The 25,709-nt window shown below is 32.4% G+C and overlaps 2 protein-coding genes across 3 annotated transcripts; both read right to left on the reverse strand.

Annotated features, from left to right (window-relative positions):
- Positions 1 to 818: 818 nt before the first annotated feature.
- Positions 819 to 2,496, reverse strand: LOC149148422 (protein LATERAL BRANCHING OXIDOREDUCTASE 1-like). The gene is made up of 4 exons (XM_089442699.1): positions 2,145 to 2,496; positions 1,787 to 2,043; positions 1,372 to 1,693; positions 819 to 1,252 (listed from the first exon to the last, which is right to left on the reverse strand). The coding sequence occupies exons 1-4, from the start codon at positions 2,391 to 2,393 to the stop codon at positions 1,007 to 1,009; spliced, it is 1,074 nt and encodes a 357-aa protein (XP_089298825.1). The 5' UTR covers positions 2,394 to 2,496; the 3' UTR covers positions 819 to 1,006.
- Positions 819 to 22,745, reverse strand: LOC149148423 (protein LATERAL BRANCHING OXIDOREDUCTASE 1-like). 2 transcript variants are annotated; one of them, XR_016263232.1, is made up of 5 exons: positions 22,373 to 22,745; positions 22,015 to 22,271; positions 21,600 to 21,921; positions 21,125 to 21,480; positions 819 to 894 (listed from the first exon to the last, which is right to left on the reverse strand). XR_016263232.1 is itself a non-coding variant. In XM_089442700.1 (4 exons), the coding sequence occupies exons 1-4, from the start codon at positions 22,619 to 22,621 to the stop codon at positions 21,235 to 21,237; spliced, it is 1,074 nt and encodes a 357-aa protein (XP_089298826.1). In that variant the 5' UTR covers positions 22,622 to 22,745; the 3' UTR covers positions 21,049 to 21,234. The 2 variants fall into 2 exon arrangements, 1 of the variants encoding a protein (XP_089298826.1); XM_089442700.1 differs by lacking the exon at positions 819 to 894 and having other exon boundaries at positions 21,049 to 21,480.
- Between the last annotated feature and the right edge of the window lie 2,964 nt (positions 22,746 to 25,709).

The raw sequence follows: 25,709 nt of genomic DNA on the forward strand, positions 1-25,709 counted from the left end.
ACCGCGTGGTTCATTTTGATTTTTAATATCAAAGAGAAAAACAATAAAATTAAACAAATTAAATTAAATTAAAATAACTCCATTTTAATCTAAAAATTTTAAAGATCAAAAACTCATTTAGATATTCCTCTACATTAAATTAAATTTACATTATGTAATGTTTCCATATTTCACGAAAATTTATATTACTTAATATTTTCCATATTTCCATATTTAACATAATGGTTATCAATATTTTAATCAAATTATAATTATAATTATATATATATATATATATATATATATATAATTATTATTTAAAAAAAAATCATTTATTTATTTTTAAATAAATATTTTTTTTAATAAAAATAATAAATATCCATTTATTCAGAAATAAAAGGAATGCATGCAATGAAGTTATATTTATTTATTTAAAAATAAACTAAATAGGCAATGAAGTTAAACACATATATAGAACATATAGGGAGTGTCTGCTTATCATTTTTTTGAAAATTTTTCTGGTTTTTTTTCTAATTTATTTTGTCTGGAAAGTTTTCTGATTTATTTTCCAATTTAATTTGTCTAAAATGTGGTAGGGATTTATTGAAATCACAAATTAAAATGAGTAAACCCTTCAGAATCATAAATGTCACAAAGAATTTTGAGAGTGCTGAATCCATATATACAATCAAAAAACCAATTTAAACAAGACAGATCAATATTTAACTAAATTTCCAAAAAATTTCAAACAACATATATCATATACCTCTAAATTAGATCTTCCACTCAAAACGCACAACCAAGTGGCAATGAAAACCACGTGGCAATGAAACACCCACTCAAAACAATGAAATACCCCTATATTTATTTTGCATATATAATATGCTAGCAAATTACATCTTTTACTCAAAACACCTACAGCTATCTTGTAGTTATAGTTTCCACTCAAATACCTTGAATAGTTCTCTACATAGACATCTTATAAAAATGCAATTGAAGGACTAGGCATTGACTTCCTACGCCTGTTCTATACTATACGTAAAGCATGTACAGCGTCTTTTCCTCGAAGGTCCTTGCTCATATACTCAGTTCCATACTCCCCAGCTTTAACGGCTTTGTACAAGCTGGGATGAGCTTCATCGATCAGTTCGGGAACAGTATCAATCAACACATCCTCTTGTGGACTCAAAAACATGACTATCGACATGCGACTCTGCTTTGTATTCGCTACTGCCCGGTGCTCGGCACTCTTGTATTTCCCATTGCTTACTATCTGCCATTACACAATCCCCAAATCATTTTACAAAAATTATGCTCAAATTGTAACCAAAGGACATAGTCCAAATCAGAGAAATGATTAAAGTCCCAAAAAGAGAAAAGAATTTCACTGACCTGTAACAAATCCCCGATGTTGATAATAAGAGCTCCAGGAACAGAGGGCACAGTGAACCAATCCTCATCTTTCCGAACCTGGAGACCGTCCACCCCATCATCGAGCAGAACAGTGAGCAGATCGCCATCTGAATGGGGTTTAAGCCCATTCACCATATCTGGCTGAGGGCAAGGAGGGTAATAATTGATTCTGACTTGTAGCAGGGGTTCCTTATTGAGGGTTTGGATATACTTTGGGTCCAGCCCCAAACCCTCGGAAAGAAGACCCAGCAACTTCTCCATAACCCTCATTACCTCTTCGCCGTATTGTTCATATGTTTCTCTTCACAGTGCACACAGAAATGTATCAGAATGGACGCAATTAGCTCATTATCAAGGTTTCACAGTGTGTATCTATATGTGTATAGAGTTGTACCTGTATGTGGAGGGGTTTTTGGGCCAGTGCTCAACTGCTTTGGCCCACTCTGGAGAAATATAATGAACTAGGGCATCAACCCAGTCCAGGACCGTGTCATCAGAGATGTCAAAGAAGCGGCCATAGCCTTCAAGCATGTGAAGACCAGGCCTCACAGGGCACTGTTCCCGTTTCTCTTCAAGAGGAAGATCAAAGAACTCCTGCGAAACACGCTTCACAGTCTCTAGCAATGACAGAGGTATGCCATGATTTATTATCTTCAAAACAATTGCAAACCCATGAAATCAGAATCCAAAGCGACCAGGAAATTGGTTGGATAAAGAAAACAAAAGCAAAAACTGTGATTGCAATGACAAACCTGAAAGAAACCCCATTCCTGAGATGCTTGGGCTATTTGACTGACAATCTTGAAGCGTTGATCAGTATCTTCCAGGCCTGCTAGATCAATGACAGGAAGAGACTGCTGGACTTGAAGAGGACGAGATGGTCTCTGTTCCGAAGGAAGGATGTAGCGTGCAGGGACTTGCTTCACTTGGGTTTCATGTAGCGTCTGCACCAGATCAATTGGTCTCTGAAGTCTTTCAAATTGCTTCAGAAGAGCGTCCATGGCAACTGATGAAGATTCCAGATTCGTTGTAGGCAGTGGAATTGGAATTTATCCGAAACCTCGGAGACACAATTTAAAAACATTTGGAAACACTGGATAGGGTAGAGGCACGATGCACAGAAATAGGTGTCTGCAAATACAAGGTGGTGATTATCCACGTTATCACATAGTCAGGACCGCAGTGATTTGGACTGTAGGCGATGGAAATAGTCTATAATTCGAACTTTCGAAAGTTTTTTTGGTGGGTTTTTCCGGTCGAAATCCGGCAGGAATTTATTGGAATCGCGAGTTTGATAGCTAGTTTTTGCACAATGAGAGCGTTTCAGGGATTTTCGAGGGTGCTGAATCCAAATACACAGTTAAAAAACCATTTTAACTGCAACAAATCAAAATTTAACCTCAATTTCTTCCACCAGATTCAGTCACCAAAATCACGACAACTCCATAGACCACATTATTGACAACTACATAGGCGATGTACAAATATCGGCAAGTCCGCAGACATTGAAGGTGTCAAACCTTTTTGTTTTATATGTTCCATTGTCAAAGAGCTGTCACTTTTTTACGTAGGATTTTCAGTACAGCTCATTCAACTTGTGTTTGGAATATGTCAATATAAGATTTTATTTTACTTATTTGGTACTTATTTGTTTTTATTTTTTCCTTCATCAATACGTATATGCTTTTTTTCCTTTGGGTACTTTTGAAAATGTGTCAATATACTAATTTGTTTTTTCTATTTTGTTTTTTCTGAGTTTTCTTGGTAACTCGTTTTCAGTAAGAATATTTTTTTTTTTTAAGGTTTAAAATATTATATAAATTTAGTATTTAGTAAGATTTTTTTTTTTTTTTTTTTTCTTCTGAGATAGTAAAGGTAGCACATATTTACATGGAACAAAATTTTATGCTAACAGAAGATCAAAGTAAGCATGACTCTAATCTCTTAGATATTTATTGATAACAAAAAAAATAGGTGATGTCTACTAGGTGAATGCATATATCATTTTTCTTATTTCAAACTTTTGTAATGATTTTTTCTATTTTATGTTTTTATTATTTTTACTTTGGTTGAGAAAACATGTTCCAAAACTTATATTTGAATAGTAATATGTATACTTTAATTTCAATAAAATAACAAATATAAAATCATTTTATATGTAAAAAAATAAAATAAAATAAAATAAAAATAAGACTAAATAAATAAATAATATTTATAATTTTTTTTTTATAATATTAATATAATATATTTACAAGTTCTAGAACCAAAATATTTTATTATAAACTTTTCTTATAATATTAATATAATATTTTTACAAGTTATATCAATGGATAATGAAGTGAAAATGCCTATTTATTTGTTTTTTTCTTTTTTCTTAATGTAAATTGAATGAGTTATAATGACAAACATATCATTATAATAAAGAGCCAAAATATTTTATTACAAAGTTTTTTTTTACTTTTAATTGATTGTGAAATGTCCACACATATCATTATAATAAAGAGCCAAAATATTTTATTACAAAGTTTTTTTTTTACTTTTAATTGATTGTGAAATGTCCACTTATTTGGTTTTTCAAATGCATTGCATGTAATTTTTTATTTTTTATTAATTATAATATGGAAATGTTTATTTATTTGGTTGTTTTTTAATATGTAATTATTTTGTATTTTTTTATTAATTATAATATGAAAATGTTAATTTATTTAGTTGTTTTTTTAATGTAATTATTTTTTTCCAAGTTTTGATAAGGTGTTTTATAAATATTGAGGGAAAATTTAGGTAGGAATTAGTGAGGCTTAACCTAAAGGGCGTAAAGGAGATTTGACCCATGACTTCCCAATAAACAAAGTACTTAACGGAAAGAACTTGACAAATAGAGCTATCCCTTGAGGCTTATTTAATATACATAATAATAATAGTTAAAAAACAAAATTATTAAAATAATTATAGACTTAAAACATATAAATTTAATAATAAATTATTTATATATAATTGATTTGAACAAAAGAAAACCTATAGAAAACAAAAATATAAAAAAATCATGTGATACATAAACAATTACAATAACCTTCTAATTTTAAAATTATTTTTATGGTGTGATTACTATGAGGATATTGCTAGAGTTAATTAACAATATTTAAATTCAATAAAAAATTGGTCATGTGAGACTCTAAATCAAAATGCAACAATCTTATAATCTTAAAGAGATTGTAATGGTGATATTTTTTCAAAGAGACGGGTAGAAATTTTTATTATTTTAAAAATATCTAGTTAATAAGCCAAAATATTTATATATTCTAATCTTCGTTGGAGATTTGAAATTGAGCATGGCGACTCAATCCAAACCCTCAAACAAGTTCCCCATGACACAAAATTTTCAAACCCTTTCCAACTAAAAATTATCCAAGAAACTCATAAAATCCTAAAATCCAAATACATTTACATAGTATTATTAACTACTTCAATTTTGATTTAGGCTGACTTCATATTTTCCTTGGCGAAATGCCTCTTCCTCTCCTCCCAACTTGAGTCTCGCACATATTTTCTTCTAATTCTGATATAACATTCTTCAGTGTGTGAAAATTGGACTCTTCCTCATCTGCCCAATCTGCCCAGGAAGATGTTTTCTGTGCAAGAATCATTGTGGATTCAAAAGGGGATCCACTTTCCAGGAGGGTCTTTTGCTTTTCTACTTAGTATGATTCAAGAGGAGCCTCATTGGCATTCATTCTTTCTTCCTTAGTTTATGGCGTTACTAATGAAGTTTCTTTGGTTGAGTCTACTTCCTTCTTGCCTTCTAATTCTTTCTTATATTGAGGCATATCCTCTTTGAATATCGTATAGTGAATACCATGAGCTCCTTCCCACCATTTGGGCCTCCACATTTTTTTCCGGTCTTTGTTGTTCTATAAATTCTTAGGGAATTTTTTAATCATGTGCCCTGTTTCATTGCATTATCAACACCAGAAAGAAATATTTTCATAGTGGAGCTTTTGTACCTATTGGCATGCCAACCTCATCCCTTTAAACTTTTCTTTCTTGTTTTTTGTCATTTCATTTATATTTGAATTGACTAAATTCCTGCATCTTTTATTTGATGACTAGTTTCCTTTCTTGTTTAAGTTGGGATCTATTTCACCATTCATTGAGATGAAAGGGTTCGTTTTACTTATTACTATGGTTTGTTTTATTTAGTAGTTTCCCCTAAGAGAAAATAAATTGTTAAATTAAAGGTCGCTACAGAATTGTAGGTTTGTAGCAACCCATAATCATATTTATAATATCAATTGGGTAATTGTTGTATGTTAACATCATGATTTCCTGTTTTTAACATTTGTTTTGATGAAACCATGATTTAAAATGTTTAAAATGTTTCATATTCATAGCCTTAACCTAAATTTTGAACCTACATTGGTCGTATTGTGTGTTATGAGTTGATTAATGATATGAATCGATCATACTATATATGTTATTGATATTCTCTATGTAATGATATGTTCATTCAACTTAAATATATGGTTCCCGCAAATCATTTCATAGATACACACTTATGGTATGTTGGGTTGTGTTATATTATTTCCATGACTAGCCCAATAGTGAAGCTATGGGGTTAGAAGGGGGGCGATAGCCTCCCTCTACAGTGTCCTTTTGGACCCTATATTAGGTGGTCGGACCTACCTATGGTTTTGTGCATGGATTTTGCACATGGTTTTGGGCGCGATGGTTTTCGGTCCATGGTATTTTGTAGATCCGGTCAAGGGAACTACGGTTATGTTCTAATCTAGGGTTAATGGATTGGGGTTTATGGATGCTTCGACATGTATATATATATATATATATATATATATGAAAGGAACATAATGAAAAATCAATCTGGTAGTCTTGGTTTTGGGATCTAGGAGAAAATCTCTGTGTCTATTCATTTTATGTGTTATGCTCCCGCCATTGTTTATTTTCTGTGTTTAGAATTTGTATGCAAGTAATTTATGTACAGGTTTAAGACATACATTTGGTATTAGAGTTGTTTTGGCTTCAAGGAGACGCCTTTGTTGCTAAGGGGTTCTGCTCAGGCCTGTGGTAGACCCAGTTCAGTGGGAGATCTACGGGATCGATTCTTGTGGTGAAAGAAGATCACGAGCAGTGGAAAGATAGAGATCGAGAAATTTAATGGTCATAGTTTTGAGTTGTGGAAACTCAAGATGGAGGATCTGCTGGTGGATAATGATCATTGGATCACAGTAGATCTAGGTAGTGAACCAACAACAATGTCCGATGAAGAATGGAAGAAGTTGGATCGGAAGGCAAAAATCATAATGTGATTGTGTGTCTCAGATTCAGTATTTCTGAATGTATCAGGGGAAGCTACAACAAAGGCCTTTGGTACAAGTTAGGGACTTTGTACCAATCTATGTCTCTGGTGAATAAATTGTTCCTACAGAAAAAGTTGTATAACCTTGAGGATGAAAGATGGAAACTCGGTGATAGAGTATCTGAAGGCATTTAATACTGTGGTAAGCCAGTTATTATCTGTTGATATTAAAATTTCAGATGAAGATAAGTGCATCGGTTTGTTGTGTTCTATACCAGATTCGTGGGATAGTCTGGTTGTTGCGATAGGTAACAATGCAACTCCCTTGCAGTTTGATGAAATAGTCTCATCCTTGTTGACAGAGGAGATGAGATGGAAAAATATGGATAGAAAGAATGGTGATGCCTTATCTGTACGAGGACAGTCCCAGAGCGGAAACAAAAATAAGTCCTTGATTGGGAGATATAAATCTAGAGGGGGATCTAAATCTCTAGGAAAGCCTGTAAGGTGTGTTGGAAATGCGGAAAGGAAGGGCACTAGAAAAGGGACTGTAAATCTAAAGCTCCTGAGAAAGGAAAGGGATATGATGATGCTCCTTCTGAAGAGGCGAAAACCATCTCAGATGAAGGTCAGGATGTGTACTTGGATTCTTCTTCAAGTACACATGTAGATCATGAGGCATGGCTGATTGACTCAGGTGCATCCTTTCACTTCACTCCCCATAGAGAGTAGTTCTGTGAGTATGAGAAATATGATGGTGGTGATGTATTCTTGGGGGATGACAGGAAGGCTAGAATCATTGGTCGCGAAAAAGTCAAACTGAAGTTGTAAGATGGAAGGATTAGAACACTTTTGGGTGTTCTATATATTCATGTATTAGCCATAAATCTAATTTCTGTAAGCAAGCTGGATGATGCAGGTTAAAAAATGTGTTTGAGAAATATACCTGCAAGATGGTTCAGGAAGCACTGGTATTGATGTGGGGAGTTCATATTGGAACTCTGTACAATCTACAGGGTAGCACTAATACTGATGGGTGCAACAATTCTGTGGTTCCTAAAAGTGTAGCAGAAAATCCAGTGGTCTCGAGAGAAAAGACCATACTATGGCATCAAAGGGTTAGAAATATTGGAGAGAAGGACTTTCGAATACTTCATGGTAAAGGTATGGTAGAAGGTATGTCTAATAGTTCTCTAGATTTTGATTTCTGTGAAAATTGTGTATATGGGAAGCAGAATCGGGTGAGTTTCCCCTCTAGTGGTAAGAGGGCGAAACAGATATTAGAGCTTGTGCACAGTGATGTGTTTGGACCTGTGTCGGTTCCATCACTCAGTAAGTCTATGTACTACATATCATTTATATATGACTTCTCAAGGGATACATGGATATATTTCCTCAAGAAGAAATCTGAAGTCTTTGACATGTTTAAAGAATTTAAGGCTCTGGTGGAAAACCAAACAGAGAAGAAGATAAAGGTGTTGAGGACAGGTAATGGTGGAGAGTTTTGTAAGAAGGAATTTGAAGGGTTCTGTAAGAATTGTGGTGTAGCACGGCAGGAGACTACTCCATACACAACTGAGAAAAATGGAGTTGCAGAAAGAATGAACAAGATGTTGATGGAAAGGGAAAGAAGCATGCTTAGTGGTGTTGGGTTAGGAAAAGAATTCTGGGTAGAGGTGGTGGAGACTGCATGTTACCTAGTCAACAGATCACATTCACCAGCGTTGGAGGATAAGACTCCACAAGAGGTATGGGCTGGTAATAAACCTTCTCTTTCACATCTGAGGGTATTTGGATGTGATGCATATGTACATGTTCCAAAGGAGAAAAGAACAAAGTTAGATAGTAAATTTGAAAAGTGCATCTTTATTGGGTATAAGGATGGTTTTAAAGGTTATAAGCTTTGGAACCCAATAACAAGGAAAGTTGTGTATAGCCGAGATGTGGTGTTTAGAAAGGTGAAATATGTTATTAAACATGAAGTCCTACCAAAGGAACCTGAAAAGATAGAATTTGAGCTAAAGGAGGACGAAACAAACTCTATAGCATAAGAGGAATCAGAAGATGATAAGAAGTCTTCTTTTGAGTGGGACCTTGAAATTGGTGACCATGTTCTACAATGGGACAAATCCCATGAGATCAAGGGTAAACATTCCAAGTTCCAGAGATTGTGGTTGGGACCTTTCATTATTACAGAAAAGATCAAACACAACACTTTCTAATTGCGGACTTTGGAGGGTCAATTTGAGTCTCTTCGAGTCAATGGGCAATTTTTAAAGAGATATTTTGCATGAATTTATTTGGGAGACCTTTGTACATATTTTGGTATATATTTCTTATTTTCTTTATGGTTAACTTTCTTTTTCTATATATGAGTTTGGGGTTTTATTTAGTGTGTGTTCTTGATATTATTATTTTTCTACCCTTTCCATAGTAAAATTTGCATGAATGAAATATTTCTCTGAGGAAAATATGATCAGATGATTTTTCACTCATGTATTGATTTTTGAGTAAATGCATCCAGTTTAGTTTAAATAAACTACTTTATCTCACTCAAAATATTTTTAACCTTTTTCCAATTACAGAAACTATCAATTCTAATTTGACTTTCGGAGACCTCTCCTTATGAGTACAAGGTTGTTTTGAGTAATGTCACTATTATTATGTTGGAATATTAATATTTTCATGTCATCCCTTGCTTTGAGGGAGAATATTTTCCTCCCTATGTATTAAGGAATACATCAAAGGATTAATTTTTATCATAGTGTAATTCAAAAAATAAAAAGGTTAAATTTTAACTAAAATAATTTATTCCTACTATTGAATAAATGATAGGATGTCTCATTACGATCCAACCTTCGTGATCATGAGTAGTAATTAAGGTGGCATTAGCATATCTGGTCACCAAGTTAGGGTAATGGCATCCAGTTGAAAAAATTGAAAGACAAAGGGTCTCATCACAAGTCAGCTTGTTCACTTCCATTAGTACTCGTGAATGACACTTCCACTATTTTGTTATTAATCCAGGACAATGGCATTCAGTTAGTATTTAGCTAACTTATTCATTAAAACTCCAAGTATATATCTAATTGATGGGACACTAACAAATCATTGTGTTAAAAGGTGACTATGTCGAGGCTATGGATGCCCACTAGTAGCAGTGACTCCATCTGTGGTATTAAATTCATGATTTAGCCAACTTTTACAATTCTTTTGTTCATCTTTACTCATTTTTTGTCTGTAATACTTCTTCTAAAAAAATTGTCAGGTTTTTAGTTTCTAGATATTAGGATCCCTCTGGTTTTAAGGAGTGAATGAATTCCTGTAGTATTTATTCACTAAATTGAAAGAGATTGTTTTTTAAATATTTATGCATGATCATACTGAATTTGACTTTTATTCCTTTTCTGATTGTAGGAAGAGAAAATTGGATCATCCATTTCACCATTGTTTGCAGGCCAACCTCCTCCCTTTTATTTTTATTCAAAAATAAAGGGCACATTTTTAAAATTGGTTTTGTTGTCATTTAATTTAGATTTGAATTGGCTAAATTCCTGCATCTTTTATTTGATCACTACTTTTATTTATGGTTTAAGTTGGGATCTATCTCGTCATTTATTTAAATGCAAGGGTTTGTTTTTCTTATTAATATGGTTTTTTTTAGTTAGTAGTTTCCCATAAGAGAAGAAAAACTGTTAAATTAAGGGCCTCTACAAAATCATGGATTCTGTAGCAGCCCATAATCATATTTATAATATAAATTGGGTAATTTTTATATGTTAACATGGTGATTTCATATGTTTAACCATTATTTAAATGAACCCGTGATTTAAAATGTTTTGAATGTTTCATAATCATAGCCATAACCTAAAGTTCGTATCTACACTAGTTGCATTGTGTGTTATGAATTGATTGATGATATGAATTGATCATACCATATTCGTTATTGATATGCCTTATTTAATGGTTCATTTATTTAACTTGAATATATGATTCTCGCAAAACATTTCACATATATGAACTTATGGTAATTACCATGGTCGATCGATCTGTCATGTTAATATGACTTATTACCTACTTACGTGACAGTTTAAATGCTTAAGTGTCACCTTGTACTAGCGAAAAATGTTATAAGGTTTGACTATGGTTTAATTTCGAACACTTCAAGGTCATCCTAGCTTTGTCATATACCTATACTTGAAAATTCTGATGTGATCTCTCAGGTTTCTTAGGTTTCACCAAACCATTCATTTTTGTATTTCTCGTTTGGCCCCGAGGGTTCTATGACTTAGGGTTGTATGTCTATTTTCGTTGTTTCAAACCCTATTCTACCCCAACCTATGAAATTTCCCTCTGTGATATGCCTACAGTAGTTCGAGTAGATCTCATTAGAGCAGAAATTGTTGAGGTAGATGATGAAAGCTTAACTTTGTTTCTTCAAGTGGGTTGGTGCTAGTTCTTGCAATTGTTTCAAGGGTGCAATGATGATTTTTTCAAGGAATTTGTCGATCCTTTCAATGTTAGGAGGGCTTACATTGGTTTCATTTATATTAAGGTCAAATTGTATTTTTTGGGCATGGTTACCCAGTTACCCTTAGAAGGCGATTGTTGCTCCAAAAATATTGCGGTCAAGGGAATTCTATAGAAGAAATTGTTAACAAACAAAGATTGTGAGTACTCTATGAAAGGTATGCATGTATTGTTTGTTAAACCAAAGCAACATAACCTATTACATATGATTCATAGATATATAACTTTTTAGGTTCGTTACAATGTTGTTTACATGTATCACGTTCGACTTTTGATAGCCCTTTTAGGTTGGGAACTTAATTTACCCTACTTTCTCCTGAAGAGTTTAACTAGGATGTCAAAGGCTTTCCAAGCCGAAGATAAAATCATGAAGAGTCTCTCTACCATAACAGGTTAATATTTATATTGGTTATACATCATTTAGCTTAGACGGGTAATGATTGGGATCTATTTTTTACTAGAAATGGCTATGGTAAACCCCCATATTTTGATCATGTATAGTCTTCTACCACTGCGGTTGCTGAATCTTCTCTTGTTGTTTGAACTCCATCCATGGTCGAGGAGTCATAGTGGGATGAGTGTGATGTTTCTCTTCAAGCACCAAGGGCAACCTCTTCAGAGGATAGTCAAATTGAAGTTTCTAAAATTTTAACTTCTCTTAGGACTACCAAAAGTATGGTCGAAGCTCGTAAAACTAATTATGTTCATGAATCTTCTAAGCCCAAAGTACAACATGTTCAACATGCAAACAAACAAGAAACTGGTCAAGATATTATGAAAATAAAAAAAATTGCAGAGAAAAATTCCTAGGGCTAAAATAAATAAGGTTAAGGGATCTTCTGAAGTCGTCCTCCTTGTTGACTTGTAGAATAGTCCTAAACCATATCTTAAAAGAAACAAGTCTTTTTCCCATGAAATTTCTCCAGAACAAGATGATGTTGTCAATTGTGATGGTCCTTCCTCTGAAAACCATCACTCGGAAGATTTGATTGCAAATATGTATTGGAAACAACTATATTTTTCTCTATATTCCTTCTTTGGAGCATAGGATTAGCCAATTAATTTATGAAAAAATCAATTAAGGGTTCATTTCTAGAGAAAGGATAACTTGAAAAAATCATCTTCTAATGAAGGTAAAATTGGGTCAAAAGATACGCACATTGTAATTAACTCCCTGGACCTCAAGGTTACCATTTCCTCATAATTAGAGGAGCCTAGTGCCATAAAATAGGTTGTTTATTTAAAATCTAATGTAGGTAATATATGTTTGATTCAATTTATTTATTTTTATAATAAAAAGGGTTAGAATCTAATAGTTTGTAGCAACCCCATGCTATTTTGTTATTAGGTTCTCTAATTTTGGTTTGTTTTCTTAAGAAATTTTCAATGATGGAAGGACAATCTTCTTAGATAGTGTGATTCGGGATGCTTCCACTCATCTTGTATGGAAAGTATGTCTCCCATGTGTCTTATGTTAATTTGATTCTAGGTTGAGAAGGCTTGAACTTGAAATACTTTCTTGTTATTTCTTGTAATTGAATGATTCGACGACAACTTATGGTTATTTTTTATTGTAAGGGTGGGCGTTTGGTTATATAAAATTTTATATTCAATTGTAAAAGGGGGGCCTGAAAGGGAGAAACGTTGAACAAAGGAATGTTGTTTAAATTTTTTTGACTTTGGAATATGTATTTTATATATGGAATCAACTTGGTTGAATTTAATCTATTACTAATGTTTGTTTTTTGTTCCATAGTATTGTTTATATGTTTTTATGTCTATGTAATTGGATTTCTGAGACTTGGAAGGTAGTGATTTCTTTTTTTTAATGATTAGAATTCTTAAATAGGAGAATGCTTATTATCACATTTCTTTGTTGATCAATTTTTTTTTTCAATTTGTCTTTTCTTAACCAAAATAATGCACCTCCCTAGTTACTTGTGTCCTGAGAATGTTATCTATCTAGACATTTGAAAGTTTTGAGTGTTTATGGGTGTGTCCGTGACGTTAGAATCTATATAATGTCCTTCTCTTGTTGCAAGTTGAATAAATATTGTAACCGTAACTAATTGGAAAATTATATCATTTTATCTGTCAAATTGTTTATTTGTTGTATCCATATATCAAAACTATAGAAGTATAAAATTTTTATAGACAATTGATTACAATTTTTCTTATTTTCACTCAGCGAAGCAATATATGTATATGTATATGTATATGTATATGTATATGTATATGTATATGTATATCTATATATATATATATATATATATATATATATATATATATATATATATATATATATATAGCTTTGCATATATGTGTACTTATATTAATTCTTAATGTGAAATATTTAAATAAAAATTGTTGTGCTATGTTTATTAATGAAATTAAGTAATTTATATGTTCATTGTTATTGGTGCGTTCATCATTCACATTAAGAATTATTTTATAGCTAGTTGGATCTGGAAATAGCATTTTATCGCATTTTGTGTAATATTTCCTCATTTATCTACAGATCGTTTAATCTTGAGCTGGTTTCATTATGATCTTCTTATGAAACCATCTAACAAAATATAATAAGAAATAGATCAATGATTTAAAAGTTAGCCTCCACGAGGGGGCGACCTCTTTTACATTACATAAACTAACAATTCTTGAATGATACAAATGATCAAACCTCCTTGGTATATATAGGAGTCTAAGGGGTCACAATTTAATCAGAGCCTCCATAATAGTAATAATGTAATTACACAAAAATAAAAATAGTGGGCTTCTATGGGGCACAACAATAACAATAGGGTACTACACTAACAATAGAAATAAGGGGAATACACTAGTATTATAGGGACCTAACATGCCCCTCTCCAAAAAAAATTGTCCTCAATGCTTGAGTAGCTCCAAATACTTCTGTATAAAATTCTCATCCTCCCATATGGAATCTTCAACGGTTAAGTTCTTCCATTTAATGAAATACTCTAAAATTAATCGATTTTGTAGTTGTTTGTTTATTATTTTCATGACTGCTTCAAGCTCAAATATGATTTTTCCTTCTTCGTCAAGTTCTGGAAATATTGTTTCAACTAGGAGCTTGTCATAGATAACCATCTTTAAGCATGAAACATGGAAAACTGGATGTACTCAGGAAGATGTTGGCAACTCCAATTTGTATGCCATAGTACCAATATTTTGCAACACCTTGTAAGGTCTATAGTACTTAGGTGATATTTTATTATCCTTCTTAGCTTGCTTGAGGGACATTTGTTTGTATAGGTCTAGTCATAAAAATACCCAGTCACCTACATCAAAACTTATTTCACTGTGATGTTAATATGCCTATTATTTCATTTGATTCTGGTGTGAACTTGTTGTGTATGCTCCATGTGATCTTCCAGTCCCTGAACCTTAGAATTTTCTCTTAAAGATGATGTGATGGATGGTGGATGATATCCATTAAGTGCTATAAATGGGGTCATTTTTGCTACAGTATGGAAGGAAGTGTTATACCTCCATTTAGCTATAGGTAACCACTTGACCCATTGTGTTTGTTTATCAGATACAAAGAGACGAAGATATATTTCCAAACATTTGTTCACTATCTCATTTTTCCCATCAGATTGCGGATGACAAGATGAGCTATGAGCTAATTGAGTACCAAGGCAAGAAAATAATTCTGTCTAAAATTCTCCAGTGAAAATGGGATCTTTTTTACTTACAATAATCTTTGGGTTTCCATGTAGATTTTTAATTGTTTCCATAAATGCAGTAGAAACTATATTGTCTTTAAAAGGATGAGATAATGCACAAAAGTGTGTATACTTGGTAAGTCTATCAATTACCACAATGATGTCACTCTTTCCTTTAGAATTGGGTAAACTTGTGATAAAATCCATTAAGACCTCCTCCCAATGCCGACTTGGAATGGCTAAAAGTTGTAAGAGACCCGAGGTCTTAATTGTCTCAAATTTATTTTGTTGGAAAACCAAACATTCTGCCACAAACTTCTAAATATCATATTTAAGTCCATCCCAAAAAGAGTCCTTCTTGACCTTGTGGTAAGCTTTTAAAATTCCTAAGTGGCCTCTTAAAGGAGAGTTGTGAAATTCCAAAAGAATAATTTTCTTGAGTTGGGAATTCTTACAAATATATAAGTGATATTTGTACCATAATGAATCATTTTTCCAGCTAAATGTATCAGATGTCATGGGATCTTGTTGCAACTTTTGAATGAGTGTCCACAACTTTGTCATTCTTCAATTCACCTGTTGCTTCAATTATCCAATCATGTTGGATAATAGAAATGGCACAAAGCAATTCTTTCACATTCTCATCCTTTCTTGAGAGTGCATATGCAACAACATTTTTCTTCCTTTTTTGTAGATGATTTCAAAGTCATAACCCAACATCTTTCTGACCCATTTTTGATGCTCTTCTGAAGACAATATTTGTTCCAAAAAGTGTTTAAGACTATCTTGATTTTTATTAAACTTGAAGTGTCTTCCCACTAGGGAATGTCGTCATTGATTTAGTGCATGTAGTATTGCCAACATTTCCTTCTCAGAAATAGGTTTGTGTAAATACTTTCCTTTGATTGGATGATTTTCAAAAGTAATGGGTCTTACTTCTTTCACTAAAACAACACCAATTCCATTTCTTGACGCATCACATTCCACAATAAAGGTTTTTGTGAAATCTAATGTAGCTAAGACTAGTGCTTGGCACATTTCCTCTTTAAAATGTTCAAAGGCCTTAGTTAATTCTAGAGTCCAAGAAAATGCATCTTTCTTCAGTAATGTTGTTAGAGGTGTTGCTATTCTCCCATAATTCTTAGCAAACTTGTGATAATATATTTTCAACCCAAGAAATCCTCAAACATGCTTTATGTTTGTGGGGATTTTCCATTCGTTAATGGATTTAATTTTGTTAAGGTTTACCTCAACACCCTCATGAGATACAATATGAACCAAATACTCCACCTCCTATGCTCCAAATAAACATTTGGAGGTTTTTGCATATAATTGTTGCTCCTCCAATAGTTTGAGCACCCTCACAACATGTTGAACATGATCCTTCCAAGACTTGTTGTAGATTAGTATATCATCAAAAAATAATAAAACAAATTTTATAAGAAAGGGTTTGAAAATGGAATTCATCAAACCTTGAAATGTGGAAGGTGAATTAGTAAGGCTAAAAGGCATGACCAAAAATTCATAATGGCCATCATGAGGTATGAGTGTTGTTTTCAGAATGTCTTTAGTCTTCAATCTAATTTGATGATATCATGAACGAAGATCCAAATTGGTGAAGTAAATTTCTCCAATATTTAATTCATCCAACAATTGATCAATGACTAGAATATGAATTTTATCTTTAATAGTGAGATTGTTGAGCTCCCTATAATCTGGACACATATGCCATGATCCATCCTTCTTGTGCATCAAGACTACTAGAGTAGAGAAAGAAATTTGACTAGGTTTAATTATATGATCCTCTAGCATTTATGCAACCATACGTTCAATTTCACTCATTTGGGCATAGGGATATCTCTAAGGTATGATGTTTGGAGGAATAGATCCCGGAATCAAATGAATAGCATGATCTTGATCACAAATAGGTGGGAGGAATTTGGGAGTCTCAAATACCTTGGAATGATTATCCAAGACATTTAGAGATTTGGAGAAATAGATGATTTCGATGTTTGAACCTCTAGTGAGAATCTTTGTGCAATTACGCCCCATTGTTATTTCTTCAGAAGTTTTGTCATGCCATTAGAGATAATCATCTTTCCTGGTTTCCCCGCGATACCCCTTAATTCAACTTCCTTTCCTTAGAAAAAAATTTCAAGAGACGTTCTTGAAAATTAAAACTTATCATCCCTAAAGATTGTAACTACTGGACTACTAGTATAACATCAAAAACACCCATTGGAATGGAAATCATTGGACAATTCAATACATATTCCCCCATGGTTAACTTGATATTATGGCGCTTTCTAAAGAATTTTATAGCTCCTCCATTTGCAGCCATTGCTTGATACTCTGGTGCTGGATATAGGAAAAAATTCAATTGCTTGTCTATCTTACAATGGATAAAATTACGGGTACTACCCGAATCAATTAGAGCTATTACCTTTTTATTTTTGATATATCCTGTTATTTTGAGAGTTTGAGGAGTGGTAATTCCTGTAAATTCATTACAATATATGTTTGGATTCATTTCTTCTTTCTCCGAGGTTGGTTCCTAGTGTATATCCTCCTCTTTTGATGTTTCTTGTTCCTTTTATTCCTCCTCTTCACAATCTATGTAGAATAATTTCTTCTCAGCACACTTATGTCCTTTAGTGTATTTTCTATCACAACTGTAACAAATCCATTTTTATCTTCTTTCCTCCAATTTTTGTGGCATCAACCTCATAGGTTTTGGAAGATTAGGAACAACAAAACTTCCATATTTATAGTTGTGAGTGGTAGACTTCCTTGTTGCTATAATCTTGCTTTCAAACTTTCTTGCCACCCTAAATGCATTCTCCAATGAATTAGGTTCCCAAAGGTAAACCTTATGTTGGATGTTATCCTTTAAAGTACATATGAAGAAATCAATCATATGCTCCTCTAGAATATTAGTTAACCTAATATTCAATTTTTGGAAGTCTTCAATGTGCTTCGCCATTGAACCCTTTTCTTTGTGATTTATCAATTGGCTAAAGAAGGTGTCGCTCTTTGTATCTTCATAATGTGCTAGCATTTCCTCCATAAAAATTAACTCAGTGATAAGTGGTTTATGAGAAAAAAAACCATCTATACCATACAAACTACTTGGGTTCTAAATATAAAGATGCAATACATACCTTTTGTGAGGGTTAAACATCATGTAGATCAAACTATTGCTTCATCTCTTGTATCCTTATTACTATATCCTTGCCATCAAACTTCCTCATATCAATATTTGAAATATGGTAGGTGTTTAACCCAAAGTTATAGTCTCTAAAATCATGATAATATTTCTTTTTCTCTCATCATGAGTTTCATGGAATACCTTGTTTCCATTAGGACACATTTCTTGTACCAACTTTGTCAAACCTTCCAATTTTTCTTTTAAACCATCCTTTAAACTTTCCATTTTTTATTCTAAATCATCCATGTTCCATTTTCAACCATGCATTTTAACATTCATCATCACTTTCATTTCATTTTTTGTTGCTCTTTGTGAGAGTGAAATTTGTTGCACTTGGTGTCGTAATCTTGATATATAATGTTGCATTTCGTCCTTTACTTCATGTGTCATAGAAGACATTTCTAGTTGCTTACTAGGTGTGTCCATTTTTTTTCAAGGAATTTTAGAATCAAACAATGATATATATGTTTCTCTATGCCCTTTGAATCACTTCAAACTAATTTTTCAAACAAAAGTTATACAAAATTTTAAAAAGTTACACAACTTTCTCTTGTTTTTTGGGAGATCTATATTGAAACTATCGTATCTCTATAATTTCATATCTCCAAGGTGTGAAATTTCATCTTGTGTTATCCTTCTAAGTCTTCTTTCCAACCCCATAAGTTAGACAGAGATTGGATTCTTCAGTAAAGAGTTATGCCCAATATCCCATGATAACTTGATTATCGACTTGTTCAATAGAGAATATTGTACGAAGTGCCATGTGTCACTGTTTTTACCTTTGGCCTTGAAAATGATACAAAAATAACTAAAATCCATTCAATTTCAGCCACTTTTTACAAAATTCAAATCCTATGCTCGAGAGAAATTTATGGCGCTTTTCCCTAGGTCACCTGTTTGAGATTGAATTTTGGAGCTCGAAAAAACCCTCACTTCCTTGGATCATATCTCTGACATGTAGCGAATGAAGATCTGAAATTCGTACAAGAAGTTCACTAACATTTCTGCTCCACGTGGTTGCAATTTGAGCTTCTGAAGCCTCGTAGAAAAAAAAAATTTATAGGGAAAATTTTAGGATAACCTGTTTGAAGAAGCGAAACCCTAGACTCCAAAGCTCTTATACCAAATGTTATGCAACCAGGTCAAAAAATAGAAGAATAGATAGATAAACGACTTAAAAATTTTCCTCTTCAAGGGGGAAACCTCCTTTACATTACACAAATGAATAATTCTTGGATGATACAAATGATAAGACCTCCTTGGTATATATATAGGAGTCTAAGGGGTCACAATATAATCAAAGTCTATGATAATAATAATAATGTAAGGGAACAATAATAAGAACAGTCGGCCTCTATTGGGCACAACAACAAAAACATGGGGGATACATGGGTACAACAATAATAATAGGGGGCTACACTAACAATAGAAATAAGGGGAATACATAATTATTATAGGGACCTAACATATCTGATCTTTGTCATCTATATAATATAATTGTACATGTTTTATCATAATCTGATTTTGCAATATAGAACTTGCATTATATTCTAATTTTAATTTCTAAATGTAATTATAAATTAGAATTATTTTGTATATAGTATTTAGATTTTCAGCATTCTTCTAACAAATCATTTTAAGTTAATGAAATTGTACTAATTTATTTAACAATAGGACTTAGTTTATTATTTAATCATAACTTAGTATAGAATAGTAAAGTATAATATTAGATTAGATTGGATTTAGGTTCTTCCTTATTCAATCCTTCGCCAGAAGAAATAATCCTAGGCTAATGAAGCCTTTAAACTTGTCAGGGGTGACCATTCCATTCCTTTATTTGAATCATTGTAGAAATTGCTTCTTTCCTACAAAATGAAGGTTTAATTTTTTCAATCTTTTTATTTCATTTGTATTTTTACTCTATTTATATTTAGTGAGGTATTGTGTCATCTAGATGGGCAATTGAACCGGTGACTTGATATCAAGGACTGTCTTAACAAGTGTCTTAACAGAGTAACCAATTACTATATATCCAAGACCGCATGGACGAGAAAAATTTCATTTTGATTTTTAATATCAAAGAGAAAAACAATAAAATAAAATAAAATAAAACACATTAAATTAAATTAAAATAACTCCATTTTAATCTAAAAATTTTAAAGATCAAAAACTCATTTAGATATTCCTCTACATTAAATTAAATTTACATTATGTAATGTTTCCATATTTCACGGAAATTTATATTACTTAATATTTTCCATATTTCCATATTTAACATAATTATTATCAATATTTTAGTCTATATATGTGTGTGTGTTAAATTATTATTTTATTATTATTTTAAAAAATCATTTATTTATTTTTAAATAAATAATTTTTTTAATAAAAATAATAAATATCCATTTATTCATAAATAAAACGAATGCATGCAATGAAGTTATATTTATTTATTTAAAAATAAACTAAATAGGCAATGAAGTTAAACACATATATAGAATATATAGGGAGTGTTTATTTATCATTTTTTTGAAAAGTTTTCTGGTTTTTTTTCTAATTTATTTTTTCTAGAAAGTTTTCTGATTTATTTTCCAATTTAATTTGTCTAAAATGTGGTAGGGATTTATTGAAATCACATATTAAGATGAGTAAACCCTTCACAATCATAAATATCCCAAAATTTTTTGAAAATGCTCAATCTATATGAAATCAAAAAATCAATTTAAACAAAACAAATCAATATTTAACCAAATTTCCAACACATCAACACATCTAATAAATAGAGACTTCCAAACAACATATATAATATACCTCTAAATTAGATCTTCCACTCAAAACGCACAACCAAGTAACAATGAGACACCAACTCAAAACAATGAAATTCCTACTCAAAACGCCCAACCACGTGGCAATGAAACACCCACTCAAAACAATGAAATACCACTATATTTATTTTGCATATATAATATGCTAGCAAATTACATGTTTTTCTCAAAACACCTACAGCTATCTTATAGTGATAGTTTCCACTCAAATACCTTGAATAGTTCTCTACATAGACATCTTATACAAAGGCATGAAGGACTAGACATTGACTTCCTACGCCTGTTCTACACTATACGTAAAGCATGTACAGCGTCTTTTCCTCGAATATCCTTGCTCATATACTCAGTTCCATACTCCCCAGCTTTAACGGCTTTGTACAAGCTGGGATGAGCTTCATCGATCAGTTCGGGAGCAGTATCAATCAACACATCCTCTTGTGGACTCAAAAACATGACTATCGACATGCGACTCTGCTTTGTATTCGCTACTACCCGGTGCTCGGCACTCTTGTATTTCCCATTGCTTACTATCTGCCATTACACAATCCCCATATCATTTTACAAAAATTATGCTCAAATTGTAACCAAAGGACATAGTCCAAATCAGAGAAATGATTAAAGTCCCAAAAAGAGAAAAGAATTTCACTGACCTGTAACAAATCCCCAATGTTGATAATAAGAGCTCCAGGAACAGAGGGCACAGTGAACCAATCCTCATCTTTCCGAACCTGGAGACCGTCCACCCCATCATCCAGCAGAACAGTGAGCATATCGCCATCTGAATGGGGTTTAAGCCCATTCACCATATCTGGCTGAGGGCAAGGAGGGTAATAATTGATTCTGAGTTGTAGCAGGGGTTCCTTATTGAGGGTTTGCATATACTTTGGGTCCAGCCCCAAACCCTCGGAAAGAAGACCCAGCAATTTCCCCATAACCCTCATTACCTCTTCGCCGTATTTTTCATATGTTTCTCTTCACAGTGCACACAGAAATGTATCAGAACGGACGCAATTAGCTCATTATCAAGGTTTCACAGTGTGTATCTATATCTGTATAGAGTTGTACCTGTATGTGGAGGGGTTTTTGGGCCAGTGCTCAACTGCTTTGGCCCACTCTGGAGAGATATAATGAACTAGGGCATCAACCCAGTCCAGGACCGTGTTATCAGAGATGTCAAAGAAGCGGCCATAGCCTTCAAGCATGTGAATACCAGGCCTCACAGGGCACTGTTTCCGTTTCTCTTCAAGAGGAAGATCAAAGAACTCCTGCGAAACACGCTTCACAGTCTCTAGCAATGACAGAGGTATGCCATGATTTATTATCTTCAAAACAATTGCAAACCCATGAAATCAGAATCCAAAGCGACCAGGAAATTGGTTGGATAAAGAAAAGAAAAGCAAAAACTGCGGTTGCAATGACAAACCTGAAAGAAACCCCATTCCTGAGATGCTTGGGCTATTTGACTGACAATCTTGAAGCGTTGATCAGTATCTTCCAGGCCTGCTAGATCAATGACAGGAAGAGACTGCTGGACTTGAAGAGGACGAGATGGTCTCTGTTCCGAAGGAAGGATGTAGCGTGCAGGGACTTGCTTCACTTGGGTTTCATGTAGCGTCTGCACCAGATCAATTGGTCTCTGAAGTCTTTCAAATTGCTTCAGAAGAGCGTCCATGGCAACTGATGAAGATTCCAGATTCGTTGTAGGCAGTAGAATTGGAATTTATCCGAAACCTCGGAGACACAATTTATAAATATTTGGAAACCCTGGATAGGGTAGAGGCACGATGCACAGAAATAGGTGTCTGCAAATACAAGGTGGTGATTATCTACGTATCACATAGTCGGGACCGCAGTGATTTGGACGGTATTAACCGGCGATGTACAAATATCGGCAAGTCCGCAGACATTGAAGGTGTCAAACCTTTTTGTTTTATATGTTCCATTGTCAAAGATCTGTCACTTTTTTACGTAGGATTTTCAGTACAGCTCATTCAACTTGTGTTTGGAATATGTCAATCTAAGATTTTATTTTACTTATTAATATGTCAATTAAAAATGCTTTAATCGATTGTGTATCTCACATAAGATTTTATTTTAATGGATTGTGATTGATATAGAGATGTTTTCTTTTTCGAAAGATTTTTTGTTTTTGTCGAAGATGCTTCTATTTTTCTCAAAACATGCGGTACTTATTTGTTTTTATTTTTTCCTTCATCAATACAAAGATGTTTCGTAATAAAGATAATTTTTCAAATGAATAGAACCATCTTTATAATAGGTTCCAAATATTTGGCATGTGGTACATAACTAAAAAAATTACCAATGAGGGAACTTAGCTCAGGAGGGCTAAAGAAGAAGAACGAGATTTCCATTGGGCCCATGAAAAGAAGAAGAACGAGATTTCCATTGGGCCATGATTGATACTTCCAAGGCTTGGGCTTCTCTAAATACAACTAAGGTATTTTTGCGGGGTGGGAGTAATATGGAGTAGCCTTTCACTTAAATAACTATCATTATTTCCTTCTTAGCTTGATAGTATGGCCAAGGTCTAATAATAAAGTATTTTGCAATATCTAGGCATGTGAAGTGCTTTCAAATCTTTGGTGATTTTCTAATGGTTCTCCAATGGCTATTGATTGGTTCTTGGGGATATGTACATTACATAGTTTGGTCCTAAATTTTTAGGAATTTTCCGAGATAGTGAAGGTAGCACATATTCACATGGAACAAAAGTTTATGCGAACAGAAGATCAAAGTAAGCATTACTCTAGTCTCTTAGATATTTATTGATAACAAAAAAAATAGGTGATGTCCACTAAGTGAATGCATATAACATTTTTTTAATTTCAAACTTTTGTAATGATCTTTTCTATTTTATGTTTTTACTATTTTTACTTTGGTTGAGAAAACATGTTCCAAAACTTATATTTGAAGAGTAATATATATACTTTAATTTCAATAAATAACGAATATAAAATCATTTTATATGTAAAAAAATAAAATGAAATAAAATAAAAATAAGACTAAATAAATAAATAATATTTATAAGATTTTTTTTATAATATTAATATAATATATTTACAAGTTCTATCTACTATCTATCCACTATCGTAAAGAGCCAAAATATTTTATTATAAGCTTTTCTTATAATATTAATATAATATTTTTACAAGTTATATCAATTGATTGTGAAGTGAAAATGCCTATGTATTTGTTTGTAATTTTTTTTTCTTTCTTTCTTAATGTAAATTGAATGAGTTATAATGACCAAAACATAAAATTATAATAAACCGCCAAAATATTTTATTACAAAGGTTTTTTTTACTTTTAATTGATTGTGAAATGTCTACTTATTTGGGTTTTCAAATGCATTGTATGGAATTTTTTATTTTTTATTAATTATAATATGAAAATGTTTATTTATTTGGTTGTTTTTTAATATGTAATCATTTTGTATTTTTTTTATTAATTATAATATGAAAACGTTAATTTATTTAGTTGTTTTTTTAAAATGTAATTATTCTTTTTCAAGTTTTGATAAGGTGTTTTATAAATATTGAGGGAAAATCTAGGTAGGAATGAGTGAGGCTTAAACTAAAACGCATAAAAGAGATTTGACCCATGACTTCCCAATAAACAAAGTACTTAACGACAAAAACTCAATCAATTGAACTATCCCTTGGGGCTTATTTAATATATATAATAATAATAGTTTAAAAAAACAAAAATATTAAAATAATTATAGAATTAAAACATATAATTTTAATAAATTTAATAATAAATTATTTATATATAATTGATTTGAACAAAAGAAAATCTATAGAAAACAAAAACCTAAAAAATTATGTGATACATAATCAAATACAATAACCTTCTAATTTTAAAATATTTTTATGGTGTGATTACTACGAGTATATTGTTAGAGTTAATTAACAATATTTAAATTCAATAAAAAATTGGTCGTGTGAGACTTTAAATCATGCACCAATCTTATAATCTTAAAGAGATTGTAATGGTGATATTTTTTCAAAGAGACGGGTAGAAATTTGTATTATTTAAAAAATATCTAGTTAGCAAGCCAAAACATTTATATATTCTAATCTTCCTTGGAGATTTGAAATTGAGAATGGTAGCTCAATCCAAACCCTCAAACAAGTTCCCATGACACAAAAGTTTTCCAACTAAAAATTCTCCAAAAAACTCCTAAAATCCAAATACATTTACATAGTATTATTAACTACTTCAGTTTTGATTTAGGCTGAATTTCTATTTTCCTTGGAGAAATGCCTCTTCCTCTCCTCCGAACTTGAGTCTCGCACATATTTTTTTCTATTTCCAATATAACATTCTTCAGTGTGTGAAAATTGGACTCTTCGTCATCTGCCTAATCTGCCCAAGAAGATGTTCTCTGTGCAAGAATCATTGTGGATTCAAAAGGGGATCCACTTTCCATGAGGGTTTTTCGCTTTTCTACTTAGTATGAGTCAAGAGGAGCCTCATTGGCATTCATTCTTTCTTCCTTGGTTTATGGCGTTACTGATGAAGTTTCTTTAGTTGAGTCTACGTCCTTCTTGCCTTCTAATTCTTTCTTATATTGAGGCACATCCTCTTTAAATATCGTATAGTGAATACCATGAGCTCCTTCCCACCATTTGGGCCTCCACATTTTTTTCCAGTCTTTGTTGTTCTATAAATTCTTAGGGAATTTTTTAATCATGTGCCTTGTTTCATTGCATTATCTACACCAGAAATAAATATTT

The sequence above is a fragment of the Pinus tabuliformis genome, chromosome 9 (assembly GCF_031772625.1).
Source record: "Pinus tabuliformis cultivar Carrire ecotype Pingquan chromosome 9, CPIR1, whole genome shotgun sequence".
Lineage (NCBI taxonomy): Eukaryota > Viridiplantae > Streptophyta > Pinopsida > Pinales > Pinaceae > Pinus > Pinus tabuliformis.

What these genes read in the sequence shown, in the direction of transcription:
- LOC149148423 (XM_089442700.1), bottom strand. Translation starts at nt 22,621, where the DNA reads ATGGACGCTCTTCTGAAGCAATTTGAAAGACTTCAGAGACCAATTGAT. An exon ending in AGGAATGGGGTTTCTTTCAG is followed by an intron (nt 22,272 to 22,372) that starts GTTTGTCATTGC and finishes ATTGTTTTGAAG; the next exon opens with ATAATAAATCATGGCATACC. An exon ending in AAAAACCCCTCCACATACAG is followed by an intron (nt 21,922 to 22,014) that starts GTACAACTCTAT and finishes TGCACTGTGAAG; the next exon opens with AGAAACATATGAAAAATACG.
- LOC149148422 (XM_089442699.1), bottom strand. Translation starts at nt 2,393, where the DNA reads ATGGACGCTCTTCTGAAGCAATTTGAAAGACTTCAGAGACCAATTGAT. An exon ending in AGGAATGGGGTTTCTTTCAG is followed by an intron (nt 2,044 to 2,144) that starts GTTTGTCATTGC and finishes ATTGTTTTGAAG; the next exon opens with ATAATAAATCATGGCATACC. An exon ending in AAAAACCCCTCCACATACAG is followed by an intron (nt 1,694 to 1,786) that starts GTACAACTCTAT and finishes TGCACTGTGAAG; the next exon opens with AGAAACATATGAACAATACG.